Source organism: Sycon ciliatum, chromosome 4 (assembly GCF_964019385.1).
Source record: "Sycon ciliatum chromosome 4, ocSycCili1.1, whole genome shotgun sequence".
Classification (NCBI taxonomy): Eukaryota; Metazoa; Porifera; class Calcarea; order Leucosolenida; family Sycettidae; genus Sycon; species Sycon ciliatum.
Window position 1 is genome coordinate 2029929 of NC_088646.1, and position 21936 is coordinate 2051864.

At 48.8% G+C, this 21936-nt stretch overlaps 2 protein-coding genes across 3 annotated transcripts; one reads left to right on the forward strand and one right to left on the reverse strand.

Moving 5' to 3' along the window:
- Positions 1 to 239: 239 nt before the first annotated feature.
- LOC135813856 (actin-related protein 2-B) lies at positions 240 to 8227 on the forward strand. The gene is made up of 10 exons (XM_065326880.1): positions 240 to 400; positions 480 to 590; positions 696 to 851; positions 950 to 1006; positions 1270 to 1342; positions 2365 to 2501; positions 3068 to 3153; positions 6080 to 6143; positions 6462 to 6740; positions 7773 to 8227. Exons 1-10 carry the CDS (start codon positions 353 to 355, stop codon positions 7941 to 7943), a joined length of 1182 nt encoding a protein of 393 aa, XP_065182952.1. The 5' UTR covers positions 240 to 352; the 3' UTR covers positions 7944 to 8227.
- A 991-nt stretch (positions 8228 to 9218) lies between these two features.
- Positions 9219 to 21899, reverse strand: LOC135813855 (dedicator of cytokinesis protein 4-like). 2 transcript variants are annotated; one of them, XM_065326878.1, is made up of 8 exons: positions 16996 to 21894; positions 16025 to 16288; positions 15394 to 15515; positions 13935 to 14057; positions 12973 to 13134; positions 12321 to 12389; positions 11873 to 11932; positions 9219 to 10415 (listed from the first exon to the last, which is right to left on the reverse strand). In XM_065326878.1, exons 1-8 carry the CDS (start codon positions 21403 to 21405, stop codon positions 10277 to 10279), a joined length of 5349 nt encoding a protein of 1782 aa, XP_065182950.1. In that variant the 5' UTR covers positions 21406 to 21894; the 3' UTR covers positions 9219 to 10276. The 2 variants fall into 2 exon arrangements, with proteins under 2 accessions (XP_065182950.1, XP_065182951.1); XM_065326879.1 differs by lacking the exon at positions 12973 to 13134 and having other exon boundaries at positions 16996 to 21899.
- Positions 21900 to 21936: the final 37 nt, after the last annotated feature.

Here is a 21936-nt window from a genome sequence, read left to right on the forward strand (position 1 = left end):
TGGGTATTTCAAATCTCCCGCGAGCTGTTTCCCCGGTAACATTATAACGAATTTAGATGACCCAGAAAATTTACGGACCCGATAGATAGGAGGTTTCCCCGTGGTACGGGGCCGATTGGCCCCTCCTGAGTAAATGCGCATGCGTACCTCACGAAATCGGCACATGACACATCAACGCACGTAGATTTTGAGAGGAGGGATGGTGGATCCTGTCGTGTAGGATTCTGCAGTCTCGAAGTGTAGAGCACAGTGCTGTGTTTCTTCATCACCGAATTTTGTGCAGCGGCAAGTGAGCTTGGAGCTCAAGTTAGGTTGACGTGCCTGGAGAGCCCCGTGCAGGTCTCTATCAGCCATGGACTCCCAAGGAAATAAGGTTATCGTGTCTGATAACGGCACCGGTGTAAGTTCTGAGATTCCTTGAAGAACGGTTCCCGGCCAGCGTCGACGAATCCTGTTTTCTGTTCGATTTGTCTTGGCAGTTCGTCAAGTGTGGATATGCAGGATCCAACTTCCCGGCTCATATTTTCCCATCTCTAGTCGGTAGACCAATTCTTAGATCTACTGCTAAGATCGGTGATATTGAAGTGAAGGTGAGCAGGCCCTGAGGTTGATTCTGCGATTAGTGATGAGTTGCTGTTGATGCAGTCAATCAAAGCGCTGTACGATTTGTCTCCTCCCTCCTACAATTCTTGTAGGATTTGATGGTCGGAGATGAGGCCAGCCAACTTCGCTCCATGTTGGAGGTAAACTACCCCATGGAAAATGGAATCGTACGTAACTGGGACGACATGTGCCACGTCTGGGATTACACCTTCAACGAGAAGCTTCAGATCGACCCGAAGACATCCAAGGTACGAAAATATCTGTGGAGATTTTGAACGCTGTGCTTGGGAGTCGGGCTAAATATAAACGACATCTGTGTACCGCTATATGCTTTGTGCTTGCATAGGTCTTGCTTACTGAGCCTCCCATGAACCCAATGAAGAACAGACAAAAGATGATTGAGGTGAGTGCTGTGTTTCGTTTGTGCTCGAATTGTCCATTGAAAGTGTGCTGTAAGTTAGGTACTGGTTACTGTTGCTGTCAGGTGACAAATGTTGTAATGTGGGCACATGTATACATCCTGACTCAACAATCTGTTTCCAGCTGCCGATTTTTGTGTTTAAATTTCGGAGTTTGCTCGTGCCTTCTAAATCTTAGCCACATATGAATTTTCCAAGTCCACTTTATCTCTTTACTCAAATTATTTTTATTTGTGTTTGTCCTCAGATGATGTTTGAGAAATACGAGTTCCATTCCTGCTACATTGCCATTCAGGCTGTGCTGACTCTTTACGCTCAAGGTAAATGTATAAGATGACTGTCTGGCCATGTTCACCGCCTCCACCTGTTATGACAACTCTTGTATTAAAAAAACGTGCGATCCATTGGGGGGAAAAACATTGCACTATTGATTTAGTCGGGTGCGACTGGAGTACATATACCGTATTTCCGCAAATAAAAGGCCGGGGCAGGGGGCAATTGAAAAAATAAAAGACCGTCTCCGATTAGGAGACCGGGCCTAATAAATTAGTCTTGGTGTTTGTGTTAAAAATAGCAGACCGTGCTCAAACTGTGCAGAAGAAAATGGAAGAACAGGGGTAAATCTGTGTGGCGAGAAATAGAAGACCGGGGTCAAATTGGGTTGAAAGAATAAAAGACCGTCCTCGATTATAAGGCCGGGTTAGGACGAGGTTGAAAAAGTAGACCGGCCTACTATTTGTGGAAATACGGTAACCATGATAATATCCAGTGTGACGTAAGTTAGTCGACCTTTATCCCCAGAGCAAAATCCCATCTAACTGCCTACAGTAGAGCCGCACACTGAAGAACGTGGATCCCAAGAACGTCCAGCCTGAAAATGCTAAGAACGCCACAGCCTTAAGTTAAAAACGGTGGTGTTGGTTTCCGGCAGCTTTTGGGATAGATATGATCCAGTACGAATTGTTTCTAAGAACGCAGCCAGATTGCCCAACAGATAAGAACGCCCCAGGCTAACCCTTTAGAAACAATGTTCTTGGACGCTCGACTCTTCGACTATAACGACTGAGTAGCGGCATGATGTCCATAGCCCTTGGGTGGAGGGGGGGGGGGGGTGCATAGCAGATGTGCATGTACATGTGTCATTCATGCGTTGTTCGAGCTGAAAGTCATGCACAGCAACTGCACTGCGGCATGCACTTCTGTTCTGCAATTATGTACCAGCGGAAGTGTATGGAAAAGTCGTTCTACTCGATGCATTTTCAGGTCATCAGGTAAACGACAGACAGAATTTTGTCGGTCTATCCAATCTCCACTGTACTGATGTATTGTTGTGTTGTATCAGGTCTTTTGACTGGTGTCGTCGTCGACTCTGGTGATGGTGTTACTCACATCTGCCCGGTCTACGAGGGTTTCTCTCTTCCTCATCTCACTCGCCGTCTTGATATCGCTGGCCGAGACATCACTCGCTATCTTATCAAGGTATTGTGATGTCTGTGCTACACCTGTCTCCTTTTCTCGGTATCTAGCAGATGTGCGTCAAATGGAGTTGTTTTGTTGCATGCCGCATCATTGACCACTGGTATGCCATATGTGAAATATTGCTTGGCAGGCAGTCTGTATCTGTAGCCAATGTTCCTGTTTTCAGGGACTGAGCTTTCTAGTTGCGTGCTAGAGATGTACTTTGAGATAGACAGCAGAATGGTTTCACATCAAGTGACTGTGTATGTGCGGAAAATTGTAGTTTGCATGTAGGCAGTTGTGACCAGCATGCCTGTTCGTATGGTCCTGTGGTAGATGTGCAACAGCTTTGTTGAACGGGGGCCTGTGTTCAGGCCTTGCTTCTGGTTTAGTAAGCTTCCTCTTTGTGGGCTACTGGGCGGTGCGATTCAACAGTGATCGGGACCCATGGCGTAACTCCTGCTGTGTTGAGATGTGTAGTCGGGCTGCAACTCGGTCATCAATATACTTTTTTGTCTCTGTGAATTCATTGGAGCCATTGCATGTACTGAGTGTTGGCTTTGTCTGATTCTGCTATGCTTGCATAGTTGCTGCTTCTCCGAGGTTATGCTTTCAACCACTCCGCTGACTTTGAGACTGTGCGCATGATGAAGGAGAAGCTCTGCTATGTTGGGTATGTACTGAGCTTTGGAATCCCCCTTCTATTGTCTTGTCCTCGGGGGGGGGGGGGGGGGGGTATAGATCTGTGTGAATATACGCTCTCGTCTTGACACAGATTCTACGCATAACATCAAGAGTACATGAAGCAGAGCATGCACCTCAGTATCAATTTGGGGCAGCGTATCTCAATCAGAGTAGGGACACCGCCCCCCCCCCCCCCCCCCTGCTTTGGCTAGAACCCTGTATCTATAACCTAGTTCACATTCAACGCTCACAGTACGTGGTGTAAGGGCCTGTTGGCACGGCTGGGGCGAGCTGTAAAATCGTGTACGATTCTTACGACACGACATGCAGCAGTCGTTGTGATGTTCAACGTCGAACGGCGCGACTCATAAGGCACTTTCCCTGACAGGGTGACATTCGTACCTAATTAAGTCCTTGTTTTTCGGAATTCTTTTCTAGTATTTCTCCTTGAATGAAGTGGAATCAAGTTCGCAACATCAGTTTTTCATGAAGACCGAAAAGTAGCCCTGAAAGCTGTGCCATTCTCATAATAGCCCCAGGAAGTGATAAAACTAGTGTTTAAACCGAACACGGATTCTTCGAACGAATAATCTATCGAATAATTTCGCCCTCCATCGAACGAATAATCTATATTCTATCATACGCATGATGGCATTTTTCAACACTTTTTCAGCACTTTTTAAGTAGTTTTTTTTTTAATTTTTTGCTGATTTATAATAATATCGGATTTTGTTATGTGGAGGTGCAAAACCGGTTAACCTATACTCGTACCGCCAAGAGTACCTAACCCCCCAGACTGCAGAGTGTGCAACGCCTGATCCAGCTCTACATAGGGTCTTGGTCGAAAGTGGTCAAAGACCGAAAATCACATTCACTGCATCCATGTTTCCCTCGTATGGAAAGAACAGAAGTATTACTAGATACCGATAGGAGATTAAAACTTGGAGGAGAGGAGATTGAGAAGAAATACTACGAGCAGATCTACGCCGTGCAAATATCAGCACGGTCAGCACTGAGCATAGACCTTTTTTTTCTTCTTTTTTTTCTTCTTTTTTTGATAATTCCTACGACTATTCGATTATTCGTTCACCCCACGAATATTCTAAATTATTCAATTATTCGTTTCAACACTAGATAAAACAGTCCGTTTGTCCCGGTCCTGAACTATCCCTAAATAAAGGAAGTGCCATGAAACCTTATCTTGCTAAAATTCAACCCAGTCGTGTTAGCCATTTTGCGAGTTACCGTGTGAAGCGTAGTGCTATGTTGCCACACCTGCCGACATGTCAGTAGCCTGCTGATTTTGGAGGCATGTCACGGCCTGCCGACAATTGGCCTTCTCCTGCCGGCAGCGGCCATTATAATGTCCAATGTTGCCCTTCTGCTTGGTTTAGAAGTCATGATCCAGATTTTTGCTTACTCTGGTCATCATGCGTGTTTCCATAGCTCTCTCCTACCCTGCTAAGCAAGATCATCAGTCACTCAGAACCGCGAAAATGTTGGCACCTATATGCGTGTGTATACTGGGGTTACTGTGACTGGGGGTCTGGGGGCTTTGCCCCCAGATGATGCATTTTCTTTTTTTCTTTTTTTTCTCTCCTACTACTGATGTTTGGCTAAAACGATGCCGTCTCCTGTTCACACTCGAATTGCAGCTGTTTTGTACGCTTGCGTCCCCGTCTACGGTATGAAAAGTTGATCTGATTCGACTCTTCCCGATCCGTGCGGTTGCGTTCCCGTTCCTGGTGTTCACATTGGACGCCTTCAGGCTGTCCCTTCGATCCTTACGTCGCACCCCGTCGAATGTGAACTAGGCTTATCCTGCACAGTAGACATAGCCCGATTTTGCTAGCAATTCTGCTAGCAAAATATCGAAGAATTTACGGTATGAAAAGTTGATCTGATTCGACTCTTCCCGATCCGTGCGGTTGCGTTCCCGTTCCTGGTGTTCACATTGGACGCCTTCAGGCTGTCCCTTCGATCCTTACGTCGCACCCCGTCGAATGTGAACTAGGCTTATCCTGCACAGTAGACATAGCCCGATTTTGCTAGCAATTCTGCTAGCAAAATATCGAAGAATTTTGACAAGGAAATTTGCTGGCAAAATATCGGTATACTCACTGCAAATTGGAAGATTATACACTTATACAGTGCACGTGACTCATTTTCGCTCATTTTTGCCAACACGTGACCCACTTTCGATCACTTTTCCCACATGTGACACAAATTTGACCTCGGATCGGAGCAAAATATCGAGTGACCTGGCAAAATGAAAGCAAAATAAAGCTTCACTTGCAAAATCGGGCTTTGCCTTCTGCACAGAATGTGAATAATGTGTGCGGATTTGTCACGTGATGTGTTGCCGTCGCCATAACTGAGGTGTGCACTCTCTGGGGTTATTGTACTCGTGGTGTTACGCCCAGATAGAAGCTGACTTCAGTATGCTGTAAAGTACCGTTGGTTCCTGCCGAATTTTTCAGCAGGGAACAGGAATATCTGCAGACGTAACTGTGATTATCCAACATGGCACATAGCGCTGCACATGACAGCCTGGAAATACATGTAGCAGGAGTACCTGCACTGGCATTCATGTACAGCAGTGCATGCGCCAGTTCAATGCAGTATCATTGTTGACACACACTCTGAAGTCGTTTCTCATGTCGAAAATGGACCGGGATGGACCGGCGGAACTGTACTAACTGCTCTCGTCCACCGCCAACCAGTCACTCGAACCTAGCAGACTAGTTTGAACTGGCCTGGCTACTTTCCTGTGTAAGGATTGTTTCGTTTTGGGAGCCTTTATGCTGCTGGCATCTAGATTTGGCACTGTCTCTGTACTGGTAATGTATGTTGCTGTCTCTCTCTCTCTCTCTCTCTCTCTCTCTCCCTCTCTCTCTCTCCCTCCCTCTCTGCAGATACAACATTCACCAAGAGCAGAAGCTTGCACTTGAAACAACCGTCCTTGTGGAGACATACACGGTAGGTCGCGATCTACTCTGCTGTTTGCTGTTCAACGGATGATCACTTTCATGTGTATGGTGCGGTCGGTACAATGGCTTGACCTGCCTTTGCTACTGTTGTGCATCTGTAATGACCATGCTGACCATGCCTGCTTGCTACTTTGTGTGTGCATGTTCTGTCTCTTTTGTGATTGGCTACTACAGTATAGAGCTGTCACGTTTTCATCTGCAACAGAATCTAAGTGATTTGCTCTTCTTGCTAAGTGTTCCTTTTGGCAACCAGAGTTGTCTGTGTATCGATTGGTTGTGTTCTTCTTGTGTGTTGATCCTGTCATAGTTACCTGATGGTCGCGTGATCAAGCTTGGCGGTGAGCGATTTGAGGCACCTGAGGCCCTCTTCCAGCCCCATCTGATCAACGTAGAAAGCGTTGGTGTGGCTGAGCTTCTGTTCAACACCATCCAGGCTGCCGATATCGACACCAGATCAGAATTCTACAAGCACATTGTCTTGTCTGGTGGTACGACTATGTACCCTGGTCTGCCCAGCAGACTGGAGCGTGAAATCAAGCAGCTCTACCTCGAGAGAGTACTCAAGGGCAGGACGGAGAACCTTTCGGTAAGTTGCTTCTCATTTGTTAACCATGCTGGTTTGCTTGGTAGCAGCGATATAGGTGCATGACCAACCACGGAATCACATTTGTTTGGTTGGGGCTACAGTGACACCTGTCTAAAACGATCACTCGAGGGACCTTCAAAATGTGGTCTCCTTATCCATGCTCATTTGAATGGAAATAGTGGTGTTCTGCTCTACGTTACGGGAATATCGGGGAACGTACAGGAATCCTGTTCTGCTCCACGTTCACGTAAAGAAATCGCGTGGAATATGTACTGGAAGTTTCCTGTTCCAAATTTGGCAGTTTTCTGCCTGATTTGAATGGTACCCAACAGAACCGTACGCATTTTCTCTGGGCCCAAAATGCGCGAAGCCGTAAACTCTAACCCAGACACCTGTTCTCTACGTGATTTCCCTCCGGTTCACGTATGGGCGAACCTCGCGAATAAGTTCCTTGGTCCTAGTTTTAGCGATCTTCTGGGGCAAGTGATCACCTTATCCGAGTGGTCGCCTTGACAGGTTTTACTGTACTTCCGAGAGGCCAGAGATATGGCATATGAAGTCACTGATTCCACAGAAAATGACCATAGAAAGGTTCTGCGAAACGAAAATGCGCACGAAGTTTCGCGACATGCCTTGCGAAAGTTTGTGCGAATCTTTCGCACGGAATTTGTGTTCTGCGCGTTATCGTATCGCCGTTTGCACACGGCCATGTGCACATGAGCCCGTTGACCACTTTCGAGCCCACGAAAGTTTATTTAGCGTTTCATGCAAGTATCGCGTCTAAAGTTGCGAAAGTTTGTACGCGTTTTCGTTTCGCAGAACCTCCTAGTAATAGTAGTGATATTTCTACTGTAACTCACACTAGTAGACCGGAATGCCCGCATTTTGCGGTGATGCCTAATGATGTTTCTTGTCTCTCTCTTTAACTCTTAGTGTCTTGTGTAATGTTGTATGCTATACTGTCCGGGTAACTTGTCAGTGATTGTCCCACTGAAACACTGTCTTCCTCGGCTTCTCCATTCTCTTGTGCAGAAATTCAAGATCCGCATTGAGGATCCTCCTCGTCGTAAGCACATGGTCTTCCTCGGTGGTGCCGTGTTGGCAGATATCATGAAGGACAAGGACTCCTTCTGGATGTCTCGTGCTGAGTACCAGGAGAAGGGAACAAAGGTGTTGGAAAAGCTCGGTGTCAAAGTACAGTAGTGGACTAGAATATTTTCAGGGCTGATAGTGCCGTGGCATTGCAATCATTTTTCTTTTCGTTTTTAATATGTTGCCATTATTTTTCTTTTCTTTTCGTTTTTAAGTTGCACATAAGGAAATTCCTAAATATGAATTAGCTCCCCGGCTTGCTGCCTTGATGGTTTCGTTCGCTTTCTTCGTGTGTAGGTCCGTTTCCATACTTCAAGTACAATATTCAATTTGTGATAACGCCGGTGCAAAGCATAACACAACTGTTATGTTATAACAACAAAGCTTGGACTGTGCTGGTTGTGTCTGTTTGGTGAACAGTAGAGACGATCTCCGCATTCCCGAAGCAAAACTTCAGTCTAACGGATGAGTGAGACAAGTCTTCCTTGCTGCACTTCAGCTTGTTTTTCCTGAGTTATTTTCGTACACAAGTACAAACATGCACCTCTACAATTCAGTGAGAAGAACTTGAGAGATACAATCCTTTATCGACGTGAACATGGTGTGTAGCTACCTACTCAATCCAACACGTCACACATGATGTACTGTTGCATGTGTGCACTTGTATTGACACCTTACTTTACTGTATGTGATGGCGTTCATTTCGCCGAGCTCGAGCAACACTGTTTGTGACACAGATAAATGCTGCGCATGAAAAAGGCCAAAAACTGAATACTAGACCTATTATGATATTGTAGCAAGAGTCCATAAACTCTTGCTGTTATACACACACGCACAGGTAAACCAGAGACGGAGTGCAGTATGCAACTCGGTTACAGTACTCCTACAGGACATCGAATCATGCATTCCATGCACGTACCGCAGTGTTCAGACCGGTGAGGAACGCACACAAAATTCCCATGATCACGTTTGTACAGTGGCGCCCTGAATTTCAAGTTGACGTCATTTTGATGACGGAATGTGTGTTGTAATTGTACACGTATCATCACTGATTTATCCTGATTTCTGGATCTGTGGCGGACAAATCCCTCCTTGATCCCGAACAAAACTACTTGTAGTTCAAGTAAACATGCATTGATACACCATACAAGCGTTGTAATTCACTGGTACGAGTACACTCATGGTTTTATCAAGATTGTACTCTTGGTTTTAATCAGCATAGACATATGCACACTTGGTTTCTTCGGTAAATCAAACTGGAGCAAGGCCTCCCATAGACTTGCATGTATGGCTGGACCTGGCGGTTCAGTTCACGACATGAATCCACTCCAGACCTTTCCAAACTTGAATGTACATGTACACAAACACACAGGGCAATAGGCAACATCCATTATAGTCCTTTTTCTGCAAATAAATGAGCAAAGAAAGAGACATTGTGGCCAATTGGAAAATAAACATTTGACTGTAGTGTTGGCAAGGGTTCTAAGGACAGATGTATTGCTCCTCGGATTGCAAATTTGGAGCGTAAAAATAGAGAAAGAAAGACACAGATGGCGTGTCAAACTTCCAGTTTGGTTATAATAAAAGATCACCTTTGTACAGTGTCACCCTGAAGTAGTAATAATGGGTGATACAATAATAAAATAATAATAAAAGTGCACCGCAACTCACTTGTCGTTTTGGGGCTAGGAGGTCAACAACAACAAATCCAACATGAACATAGGTAAAAAATATAGAATAAAATATGAAGTGAAAACAGAACTTCGGTTAGTGTCGGTGAATGGTTGGCTGTACCTTCACCAGAAAGGCCAACGGCCCTTGTCTAAAAGCAATACTTCAACGAACTATGTACAAAAAGATAAGATAGGGAACAAGAATATCCTACACGCAGTCAACCCAGCATGTGAATGCCATGCCCTAAAAGTGTGCCAACACACAAGCACAGCGGCCACAGGTATGGTGCACCGGTGACTGCCTACTGTCGAAGTACCCGCTACTAGCAGCAGTAGCTCAAGTGGTGAAACATACTAAGCAAATACACTGGAATTAGCTGCCACCATCGCGAGGCCAACTATGGATAAGCAGCGCCTGTACAGGAGCGCCAAGCTGGCCGGAGCGAGTAGATGCTACACATCTCAAGACCTAGAACGTCACTGAGAAGAAAAAAAGGTGTCGGCCATAGTATTTTGTACATTGAGAAGCAGCCCCAGCGATGGGATTCCCAAGCAAAAAGGACCATTTTTTTGCTGCATGAGCAAATGGCCAAGTCACTGCTTGATCCAATGTCAAGGAATCAGCACCTTTGGAGTATACTAAGTTACCAAGCAGCCATGATCAAACAAGAAGACGGGATGTGGTCTCCTATTCAGGCGAAACTCTCGACCGGTCCAAGATGTATGGAGTCAGTGGAACAAGGCAAGTCCATGAGCAAGGCGGAACAAGCGCTAATAACTATCAGATTCATCATCCTCCTGTGTGCTCCTGATAGAGTGAGTGTGGATGGACGGTATGCTAGTCGTGACGCGAAGCGATTTGGCTGCGGTGGCATTGCGCGATAGGTTTGCGCCAGTCTTTCGCGGGTCACTGCGCGCGCACACAGCAGAAACACACACGCACACACACGCACACACACACACACACGCGCGCGCGCACACAAAACAAAAGGCTTCACGCACAAATTGCAGCCACCCTGATCTCCCTCTGCCTATCTCATGGTATCAAGCACTTTTCGTTCAGTGCAGTAACCCACTTGCGACAAGATAATCATGATATAAATTACATGCATCTTATTTTTAAACGATTACTGTATAATTATACTGATTGTAGGGATCTCAGCGCGTGCACTGCGCATGCAGTTCGCGCATGCAGCCAAACGCGCATCAGAAGTGGCATGCAGAATTTTTGCCAAACACTGGCTATTTTTTGCAGAAAATTGAGACCTTGAACGAAGGAGAAATGGCTGAAATTTCCTTGCAAGGAGATGGTGGTTACAGGCTACCTGCTTACCAGAATGGGATCTTGTTTGGTATGTTGGCCGCCCATGTGTTCTGGAATCGATTTGTAGCTTTCGTTGGAAGGCGCGAAGCCGTTTTCGTTCCAAACGACAGGGTTCTTTCAGAGCGGAAAATGGCGACCATGCCGATCGTTGCCACGATCTCCGAGTTGAAAATCTCTGGATTTAACCGGGGAAAAGCTCTGGATTCAACGGTAAACCCGGCAGAAATACTTGATGTTGAATGTTGAGAGTTTGCAGGAAATTTGACCGAAGCGTTCATGCTCCACGTGACGGTGTTCGTTCTTGTGAATTTCTGCATTTCTGACATATCGCCGTGCATATGGGCCGTTGTTCCAGAGACATCGATTGTCAGGTGTGGACAGGGTTTTGTTCGAGTAGTCGTGTGGAGATGTGGTTTGGTTCTCACAGGCAACAGGAGCGGCTCCTCGGGATGGCGAAAGCCAAATCTACCCAAAGCCGACTTCACGATCGCCGATCTTCTGGCGGCGCATTTTCACTTATGCTCTGCAACAAGCGGCACAAGCTGTGGAAATCGTCAGATGATATTAGCCTATCAGTGTGCCCAGAACTTCTAGTGACTCTACTGAAGCATTAGCTTGAGTAATCTTTCTTTCTAGCCCTCTCTTTCTCTCTCTCTCCCTCTCTTTCTCTCTAAAAATGTTCCAAACTTCAAAATCTAGGTCGAGCTGCATCGGGGAGTCGTCAACTGATACCGACTCACTGAGCTGGTTTTTGGCGATCGCCATTTTCTTTCAGTCTGCCATCGCCGCGTTGAAAAATCGATTACATCATTGAATGCGCAAAGCCATGCGCAGTGTCCGCGCTGACATCCCTACTGATTGCTAGTACGAAAGAGTACTCTATAAAATCAAGAGTACATAACCTCTAAGAGTGTGCACCTCTACTATAGGTGCTGTCCTGACAGAATCTCAAGTTGACGTCATTTTTATGATGCAAAGCTACTCGTAAATGAAAGGCTGCCGTATTAATAATCAGCCTGCAGGTAGTGAGCAGTACCACTTACTGGGATAACGTTTTGCCTAAGCGATCGCCACGTGATACTGTGCGAATGCTTGGCCGCTCACTGTCAACACACAAAGTCAACACGAACATGAATAATGTAGAGGTTAGTGGGTTAGACGGGCAAATGCTCTGTGCACAGAGGCTGGGTCCAAGTGCAAGAGAGCTGTTGTGACCCCCCCCCCCCCCCATGACCGTGTACCAGAACAATACAATCCATGTACATAATTCAGTCAAAACTGGGTGCAAGAAGCTTGATCCACACAACACCATCACAAACACAGGCCGCCAGCATGTAGTGTTGAGCGGCAAGGGCTAAACAGAGGCGCCATGACAACACAGCGACCAAACACTGTAGCCAGAGTACAGGCAGTCCAGAGCGTGCAGCTCGAATGGGTTGTTGCCATGACGAAAATTACAACCTAACACGTTGGTTGGCATGGCAAACTTACACTTTAGCCTGCATAGCAGTGCGTGCAATTCGGCGTTTGACCATCTGGTCAAGACCCTCCGCTGCCTCACTGTACAGGGAGTAGACAGAACGGTAGGTACTTGTAGGCAGATACAGCATACACACAAGTCAAACCACCAGTCACCGAAATCATCGCCATCCACGCTCTTGCCCATTGTCGATACTCGCAATGCTCCCAGCTGATTAGTACGGTCGCATGCACACTCACACACACTCACACACACTCACACACACATGCACACACACACACACACACACACACATGCACACACACACGCACGCATACCCAAACAGGACAACTACTTACATAGTTTTAGAGTACTTGAAGTAGGTGCAGCATGCATGTGAAGTATGGTGCAGATTTCAGCAGGCAACACATGCATTACAATGCATTCACTATACTGTACTCTAGTGCACTGTAGGGCGATTGATTGATACATGAACTCGGATGTGTCTCACACACCGCAAACTGGCTCCATGCGACCATGCTTTCAGGAATAGAGCTGCACTACCGGTAGAACACGGGCACTGGGTGATGCACGGGGTGATGCACTGGGTGATGCACGGGGTGATGCACGGGGTGATGCACGGGGTGATGCACGGGCCGCGGCAACCAACACCGCACCACTTACGGGTGTGACTCCAGGACACGCGTTTTGGGTTTGGGCTTCACTGGTGGACGCGGAGCACCACCACCAGCACCAGCACCACCAGCGCCGCCAGCAGAGGTAGCATCACCAGCACCACCAGCACCACCAACCCTGCCACCAACACCGTTGGAAGTAGCGGCGGCACTACATACGTAAACAGTACAACACGTGTGTATAGCAGACGATGATGATATAAGAGCAACAGTCAACTCCTCCAGCCAGGCACCATGGTGATGTCGGCCAATCAGCAAAGTGTATGGGACACAGGTCAGCAGGCATGAACAGGAGGAGAGGCTCCTACTGAGTAGGGAGGGCACCGTGCTGCCCGGTTGCAATTGATCCGGGTGCAACATGCAGTGCAGGTGGGAGCACACACTATCATACACCTATATCACCACTCCAAACAGACGCGGTCCCGCTGGAATACAGGTAGCAATGCCACCAAACTTGAGCTGCTCAATGGTAGAACGTGGTACAAGCTGCCCATATTGTGCGCAGTGTTAGTGTTGCAGGCATGCATGTTGGGCTAGATAAAACATGCAAGTGGTCTAGTGATCATTTAGTTTGGTGATCATCTGCAAGGGATCCTTCTCTCTGTACACACACATTCACAGCAATGCTGCTATGCACACTCACCTACCTTCTCACATTGTGTGAGCGTGTGTGAGAGATAGATAGATAGATAGATAGATAGAGAGAGAGAGAGAGAGAGAGAGAGAGAGAGAGAGAGAGAGAGAGAGAGAGAGAGAGAGAGAGAGAGGAGAGAGAGACACACACACACACGCACACACAACTGGCTACGCACAAGGTATATAATTATACAAGTGTGAACTAAAAGAGGTTCATCACTAGAACATTGATGGCAAACAAGACTAGTACTAAGTAAGTAGCAACACCATGGAGGCGACGGCAACGGAGGCGCAACGGAGGCGCAACGTCCTTACCTATCAGTCATCTGACTTTGTCTTGGGCGCGGTTGAGGAAGACCATCGGTACTGGTATTGCCCTCGAGTCCAGCATTGCAAAAGCTATACTCACTAAACACAGGATCCGGGGACGACGACCGTCTGAAACAGAAGACAATAAAATACAATGTTCATCTTATCTAGGATGATGCCCACATGCTGGCATGATTCATGGCAAACATGTATCTTATGGTTTCATTCAGCATTCGGCAAACACGTGCGTAAGGTAGCTGGAGGCGATGTCACATGGATGGCACTGCCACAATTCCATACCCGCCAACCGCTGCAAACCTGAGATCGGGACAATGACATACCTAGGTAATAGGTATTGTATTTTTTGTATTGTATTTTATTATTAAATTTTTACTTGGGCATTCCCAACAGACCCTAAGGTCTTCTTACAGGGTGCCCAAGGTATGAAAATGCATACAAATGTAGCTGTGAGGCATGTGACAAATGCACTTTTGGGTGCCTGTTACCATCCTCGATATCGGGACGGTCCCGGCTAAATGAGGATGGGTGGTGTAATAATCAATATGACTGTCCTGAGGTGACATCTCAGTGTGCTGTGTGCTGTTGTTCCTTGCTGGTATGCAATTCAGCATGCAAAGACAATGAAGCCTTTGTGATACATGCAGTACCTTGTATTACCATTCTACTACTATATACACACTATCAAGAGTCCATAACCCAAGAGTATGCAACTGTGATCTCTTTTCTATGGGCCAACCGCGCGGCGCGCTGCCTTCATTACATCATTCAGCTGCAGTCCGCACACTGCGGAAAATCAAACACCGCACTTTCCCTCTAGTTTGAAATGAACTTTCGTACGGAACTGGAGTTCACGCGCCAGAATTCAGAGATTGTGTAGGTACTGGAACGAATCGAGCAAAAACGGATGGGCACGTGCGAGAAATTGAGAGTTTGAATGCATGCTTTCAGAGCGTGATGAAGGCAAGTTACGTAATGAAGGCAGCGCGCCACGCATGCACCCATAATCACAGTTGCATACTCTTGGGTTATGGACTCTTGACACTATGTACATGTACAGCAAAACCTGTATCTGCCACTATCTGGTAATACCATTCTACTACATACTGTACAAAGTGCATACATGTACTGGTACATGTATGCAGCACAACCTGTATCTGGTTATACCATTCTACGACATGCACAGTACGTGCATGTACACGGGCAGGAAAACATGTACTATTTACTAGTATTTAGTGACCAGTGATCAGTGCAGTAAAGCACCACCTGTCTTTGGAGATCGGTGATCTCATGCCTCTGACCATGCCAGTGAACACAGAACAGCAAGCATGAACAAAGATGTCTGCCTGTGTGTGAATGCACGCATGCATGCATGCATGTTTCCCACCAAGAACAAACAAACACAACAAAGGCAAGCGGAACGCAACACACGCAGCACACGGCTTACTTATTCCTCATTTGTTTCTCCTTCATTTGAGCAAAGCTCGCTTCCATTTTCGTGTGGAATGGCTTGAGATTATCTGGTATCAGGGCCTTGTGTACCTCCAGACCTCTCTCCAGAATACCCACCTGCAGCAATGCACAGTAACAGCACACACACACACACACACGCGCGCGCACGCACACACGCGCGCACACACACAGTGACACACGCACATTTTGGAAAACAGTATGTCCGCACAGCCAGTACAAAACGGACTATCGCAGCAAAGGAACAAGAAAGTAGCCAGACACTGCTGTCCACATATGTCCACCTTCGACAAAACAGGAAAAGGTGCGTGCATTTTAGCCAGGTGAGATCTAGCAAAAAATTCGAATGCACGTCTCCAATACAGTTATTCCACGAGGGTCATATCTTACGAAAATATTCAAAAACTAGTGAGTTTCCCACTGCAAGGTGAAGTATTTGTCAGCGTAGCAGCATACTGTAAAACCGAAACATTTCGGTGACTTCGGTACTGGTAATTGGATCTGGAAAACTGGTTTACCGAAATTTTCGCTGTACCAAACCGTTGTTTTTTTGGGAAATACCAAAAAAATTAATATTACACCACCGAAAATTCCGGGTTTTACAGTACCTGCTCCAGCATCAGACGTTTCAACAGCTGGATTTGCGTGACATGCTGCGGGTTCTCCTCCATGTAGCTGTCGATGAAGAATGCCTTCTCGTAGTTCTCCGTGCCGCCCATCACGGCTGCGTCGATGACACCGTTCAGCGCCATGCTGAGCGGGTTGATGTTGCTGGCCTGCTTGCTGCGGTACGACGCGATCATCGTCTGCAGCTGCTTGTTCTTGGCCACCATCGTCTCCACGGCGTTTTCGATAGGTGAGATTTCCGTCACCTGTACACAGACAACACCGGAGGGTAGAAACGAAACGGACAACATCGTCACAGACCTGAAATACACACAAGGCTTACAGTTGCTGATGTACACAACTACAGAACAAGGACGGCTGCTGGACGCACATATGCACGAGGACAGCGATGCGATCGGAACTGGTCCAGTCCGCCAGTTCTGCACTCTGGGCTGGATTTCAGTGAGCGCAACTGTAGATACTCCATCTGCGGACAGCCGGGTGTGTTGCCCTTGTTAGGTCTCAGCAGTGGAGCTCAGGGTCACTGGGCGAACAGATCGCAATCAGGTCTTCAGGTCATGTGAACAATAAAGCATTTTGAAGTGAGCTGCACGCAAGGCGGATAACTTTAATGCAATTAAACCAGAAAGAGTTTTCGACCAAGCTGAGGCGAGGGAGCGCAATACGCAATCTCCGCAGATAGATAGGTAGAGAGAGAGAGAGAGAGAGAGAGAGACAGAGACAGTTAGAGAGAGTGTGTGTGTGAGAGAGAGAGAGAGAGAGAGAGAGAGAGAGAGAGACAGAGACAGAGACAGTTAGAGAGAGTGTGTGTGAGAGAGAGAGAGAGAGAGAGAGAGAGAGAGAGTGAGAGTGAGTGAGAGAGAGACAGAGAGAGAGAGAGTGAGAGACAGAGAGAGAGAGAGTCAGAGTCAGAGAGAGACAGACAGCGATCAAAGACAGTCATAACACTTACCCTTGTTGTGGCAATCTCTGCCCAAGCGAGGATTCCTGGTAGTGGCCAAGCAGTCGTCAATGTGGTGCGCTCCAGCCACAAGCTCTTAAACTCATTGTCTTTGTCCTTGGGGCCCTTGTGGAACGGCCGGGAATACTCAAACTTGGTGATGCAGTTGACCTCGTAGTAGTCGCGGATACGTTCGTTGATGTCGACGCGTTCAAAGTGGTCCGGTACAGTTGGGCATGGTCTGACGGTGCAGACTTGCAGGTAGCCTTTTGAAGACGACGTAATGTCCTCACCGGGCGCCTCGTTTGTCTTCAGCAACTCCACGTCGCCGTAATCCAGCAGTAGACGCTCCTGGAACGACGTCAGCTTCTCGTACTCCAAGCCCAGGTAGATGAAGGTGCGGTTGCGCAAGAACCGAGGCAGCCCCTGGCCGTAGTAGCCCACGCGGAAATACTCGCGCGCCGGCCTGTGCTCGTCGACGATGTTGCCGAAGAAGGCGGCCTGCGTCGATAGAATGGAGCGTAGTTTAGTGTAGTCGTACATGCTGTGCCGATAGAGGTCGATCAGCAGGTCACACTGCACTATGCCGCATTCAAAGGACTTGCCCTTGCCAAAGTAGTCGACCATGTCCTGAACGAGCGCCTCCTTGCGATTGCAGGCCGTCTGGCGCGGGTACTTGAGCACGCTATCCAGCATCGTGTTGTCCTTGAAGCTGAGATTGTCGGACACCTGCAGCAGAGCGTATGCCGCCTCGGTCCAGTTGGACTCGACGATGTGCAGGCGTGCAAGCTTGTAGAGGCACCCGTCGTACTGCCGATGCGGGCCATACTTCTTGTAGAACGTGACCATGTTGTACAGGACCAGCATGCGGCGACGCCGTTCGGCCGACGTTCTGTCTTCGCCGCCCAGGCTGCGGTAGTCAATCAGCCTGGTCGCCAATAGCACCACTCTCTTGACAAGGTTACGGATCATGCTACACGCAGCCTCATCCAGTGTTGTGCTCTTCGTCACCAGACCAAGCCAGATCTCTTCTGCCGTGGACACAAACTCATAATCACCGCATCCAGCAGAGATGAACGGGTCCAGCGCGTCAAACAGCTCCTTGGACACCATCCTGATGGTTCTACTCTTGCAGTACTCAACCTCGAGCAAATCAACGAAGATGGGTAGCAGGGCACGCCGTACCTCCTCTTGCTTCACCAGCGCCGCTTGCAGGAGCGGGCGCGTCAGCACGGGAACGCAGGCCTTCCGCTCCTCGCCCAGCCCCGACCACATGACCACCAGCTCTGTGGCCATCACGTAGCGCATGTCGCCGAACCTCGCCTGCACCTGACCGGCGCGGATCGAGTGCAGCAGCTCTAGCTGCAGAGTCTGCTGCGTGATGAACTGCGTGGCCAGCAGGAAGTAGGTCTTCATGATGTCTTGCTCGACCTGCTTAGCGTCGTCATCCGGCCGTAACGTCTCAGATAGCGACGAGATCGAGACGAGAATGATGTTGTGCATGATCAGGCGAAGCAGGGACCAGGACTTGTCGAAAATGTCGTAGGTCAGCAGATAGTGGAAGATGGCAAACAGATCGTTGATGAATGCATGCGCATCTGGCAGTGTCGGCGTCATCTCCACATAGTTATCTGTGTCCATCAGCCGCAGGATACCCAGCAGACTGCATATGACCATCAGCAAGGTCTCCGCAGGCGGTGTAGTGGAAGGCGATGCAACGACCGTACCCATCAGGAACGTCACCAGAGTGGGCAGCAGCGTGGACAGCAGGCGTCTGTCTTCCACCGTGGCCTCACAACAATACTTGCCCTCGAGACGCTTGACAACCTCGCCTATCACATTGATCAGCGCTGAAGAGCGAAGGCCACTCGTTAGATATGCGCGGATATTTGCAAGGAACGTGGGCAGCAGTACGTGTCGGGATGCAACGTCCAAGAAGATCGAATTCTTGACCAGCACCAGCATGAAGGCGAGCTTGGCATCCACCAGTATGTGACCTGGTTCGCTGGATGGCACAGCATCAACGGCTTGCGACAGGATAGTGGCCAGCTCCGTTCCGTCGAACACGTCTTGGAACAGATCGACCGAGTCGCCCAAGCTCTTGAGCGCCGCTATCTGTATGGCTTGCAGGTAGGCATCGGTGCTGGGCGTTTCCACCAGCGTGATCAGGGACTGAACGACCTTCTCGACGCTCTCCTTGAACGTCGGCGTTATACACGTGGTGCGCGAGGCACGCGCATGCAGCCGCCGCGACTGTATGATGATCTTGAAGATGTAGTGGAAGCAGCAGACGGTCTGCCTCAGCGCCGCCTGCAGCTCCGGCCGATGTGCGTTGTCGATGTAGCCGCGGATTCCCGTCAGCAGCTTCTTGTAGGCCATGGCGCCGGAGAAGTGCACCGAGATGTACTTGTCCAGGGTCTCGACAAACTGCTCATACTCTGGCTGTAGCATGTAGTTTAGAAAGTGCACTAGCGCATTGAACACCAGCTGGTTGCACAGCTTGTTGTCGATGTCCAGAATGTAGAAGAGAGCGTCAAACGCATCCTGCATGAACAGGCACACGCCGCGCCCGTCCATGTTCATCAAGTTCTCCAGGACGCTGACCAGCCGGTCCTGGTGCAAGCGCCACTGCAGCAGCGCCAGCAGCTGCGGATCCTGCGTCAGCTTGGTGGAGCAAACGTTGATCGAGACGGCAAAGCCCTCCTTTCTGGACAGCGCAAGCGTGCTGGGTACGGTGCCGCCCGAAGCCAGCTCTTCGACGGTCGATGGGCCTGTTGTAAACGTACTCGGTTGCGCATTCTTGGGCGAGCAACGGTACAGACACAGCTCATGCAGGCCATTCTGTATGGTGGTGCCATCCTTGGCGACTAGCTTCAAGTAGGAGAAAACTGACTGCTTGTCGGCGCGGCTATCACTGGTGGATGAGCAGTGTCGGATCGTGAACAAGAGAATGGCGTCAGAGATGAGATTTAACGGGATGTTGACGCGGAACGTTTCGCCCCACCGCGGCGAATTGTTGTGATAGAGAATTACAGACTGTATGTCAGACGTGGATTGCGAGGAGGCAGACTGCATGATCATCTCCAGCGGCTCGCCGGCTGGATCCATCAGGTCCACTGCTACCTCGATGTTCTTGGCAGTCGACTTGCCGCCCTTCTCGAACTCACCACGCTCTAGCGTGATGAAGATGTCGTTACGCACCTCACCGGGCACCGTGTGTAGAGCAAAGCCGATTTTGCGCACCATGACCATACCCTTGCTGAGCAGATCGGGATGACTGTCCAGTGCTGTGTGCAGGTCTCCCAGCACAAGCTGCATGTTCAGGCAAATGGTGCCGGAACGCTCGTTCGGCTTGGCTACTCGTCGAATTATCTGGTCGTGCAGCATGCTGAAGTCTTTCTCGTCCGACACCGGGCACATGTAGCTACTTATCTGTACCATCGTGTGCGCTGCATCCACAACGGCTCGCAGCTTTGCCAGAGCCAACACCACAACACCGACTGGTCGCCGGAAGATGGACGCAGTAGGCTTCTTGACACCAAGGTCTATTCGACCCAGGCGTACCACGTGGCAAACGACGTACAGGTCTTGACACTGGCCTAGCATTGTCGCATCCAGGTCGGTAAATAACCAGGAGAACGGCGCGCCGGCGTCGCTTCGGTTTTTCTCCACCGTCCCGTCTGCGCCGAATCGCACAGCAACGCGCTCGCTAATGAACTCTTGCTTGTGCGCATCGTACAAGGAGAAGAGGAGCTCGGTGTCTTCACCGGAGACCGAGCACGTCGCCGACACTAAACTGGAGTAGAGGTGGACGAATTTCCGCGGCGTCTTCGGCAGGTCGTTGCGTAAGTACTGTGCATGTATGTTGTACAGGTCCAGCACACTGACGTTGTCCGCTTCGATCGCATCGTAGTTGTCATCACGTGCTACTAGATCCAGACCCAGGGACAGATTGCACTTGTTGATGACTGCCGCGATCTTGGCTTTTAAGCGCAGCAGATGGTCGGAGCGCATCGACCCCAGGAGAATGTCACGCCGCCATTTCACCAACAGTGTCATGCTGCTGTTCAGCTTTTGCACCACATCATCTTTGAGCTCCACATAGGACTGCTTCATGGCATCACCCCACACCCTCAGCACATCAGCCACCTCAGTGACAATAGGATCATCCTGAGGAAGTCCAGTTCGTGCACCACTAGCACTGTCGTTGCTAGTGGGGCTTTTCAGGTGCACAAACGTACTCGGAAACAATCCCGTCTCGGACTTCTTTCTTGAAACGTGTCCTTTGTACCAGCCATGACCCATGCATTCTTCTGTGATGTTCACAACGTCACCGACGTCCAGTGACAACTCGTGAGGGTGTCGAGCATCGAAGTTGTAAATAGCCACTCCACTCCTCGCCTGACTCGGTCTCCACGTCATACTGGTAACACGTACAATCGCAAGTAACTCTGACTACCTCGAGATCGGCAATCACTACGGCTGCGGCTGATTTCCGCACATTGCAGGCGAAAGGTTGCTGACGAACCTGACACTCCGAAGTTCACCTTCGGACCAATACTTGTTTTGGCTCTCTCATTCAAGTCCGAAATCCGAATGACGCAAACACACACCACGAACACATGCTACCGTAACACTGTTCTAACTAGTACTTCATGGAATTCAAGCTCCACACCATGAGGAAGTCCTTGCAGTGCAACCGTGATTCCTTGGGAATTCAAAGGCAATGCTCAAAATAAGTGTCTTCAAACTGCTTCTTGAGAAACATTATTCTTTTCCATTTCTTGATTGAGCTCCAAGGCATGGGTCGCCGCATCGGGAGCCGGAGCTGCAAATACACGGTCCACGGATTTGCCGCATGGCGAAGTTCAATGTATCCCGTACGAACCCTTCCCGTTTTGGCTAGGCCTTCTCTCGTACACAAGATCTCGTGGCAGCTGTAGTACGAGACCA

Excerpts from the sequence above, each read along its gene's own strand:
- LOC135813856 (XM_065326880.1), top strand. The coding sequence starts at position 353 with ATGGACTCCCAAGGAAATAAGGTTATCGTGTCTGATAACGGCACCGGT. Across the intron at positions 1,007-1,269 it reads ACAGACAAAAGATGATTGAG|ATGATGTTTGAGAAATACGA; the intron begins GTGAGTGCTGTG and ends GTTTGTCCTCAG. Across the intron at positions 2,502-3,067 it reads TCACTCGCTATCTTATCAAG|TTGCTGCTTCTCCGAGGTTA; the intron begins GTATTGTGATGT and ends ATGCTTGCATAG.
- LOC135813855 (XM_065326878.1), bottom strand. The coding sequence starts at position 21,405 with ATGACGTGGAGACCGAGTCAGGCGAGGAGTGGAGTGGCTATTTACAAC. Across the intron at positions 14,058-15,393 it reads GAGAAACAAATGAGGAATAA|ACGGTCGTCGTCCCCGGATC; the intron begins GTAAGCCGTGTG and ends CTTCTGTTTCAG. Across the intron at positions 13,135-13,934 it reads CAAAGTCAGATGACTGATAG|TGCCGCCGCTACTTCCAACG; the intron begins GTAAGGACGTTG and ends TTACGTATGTAG.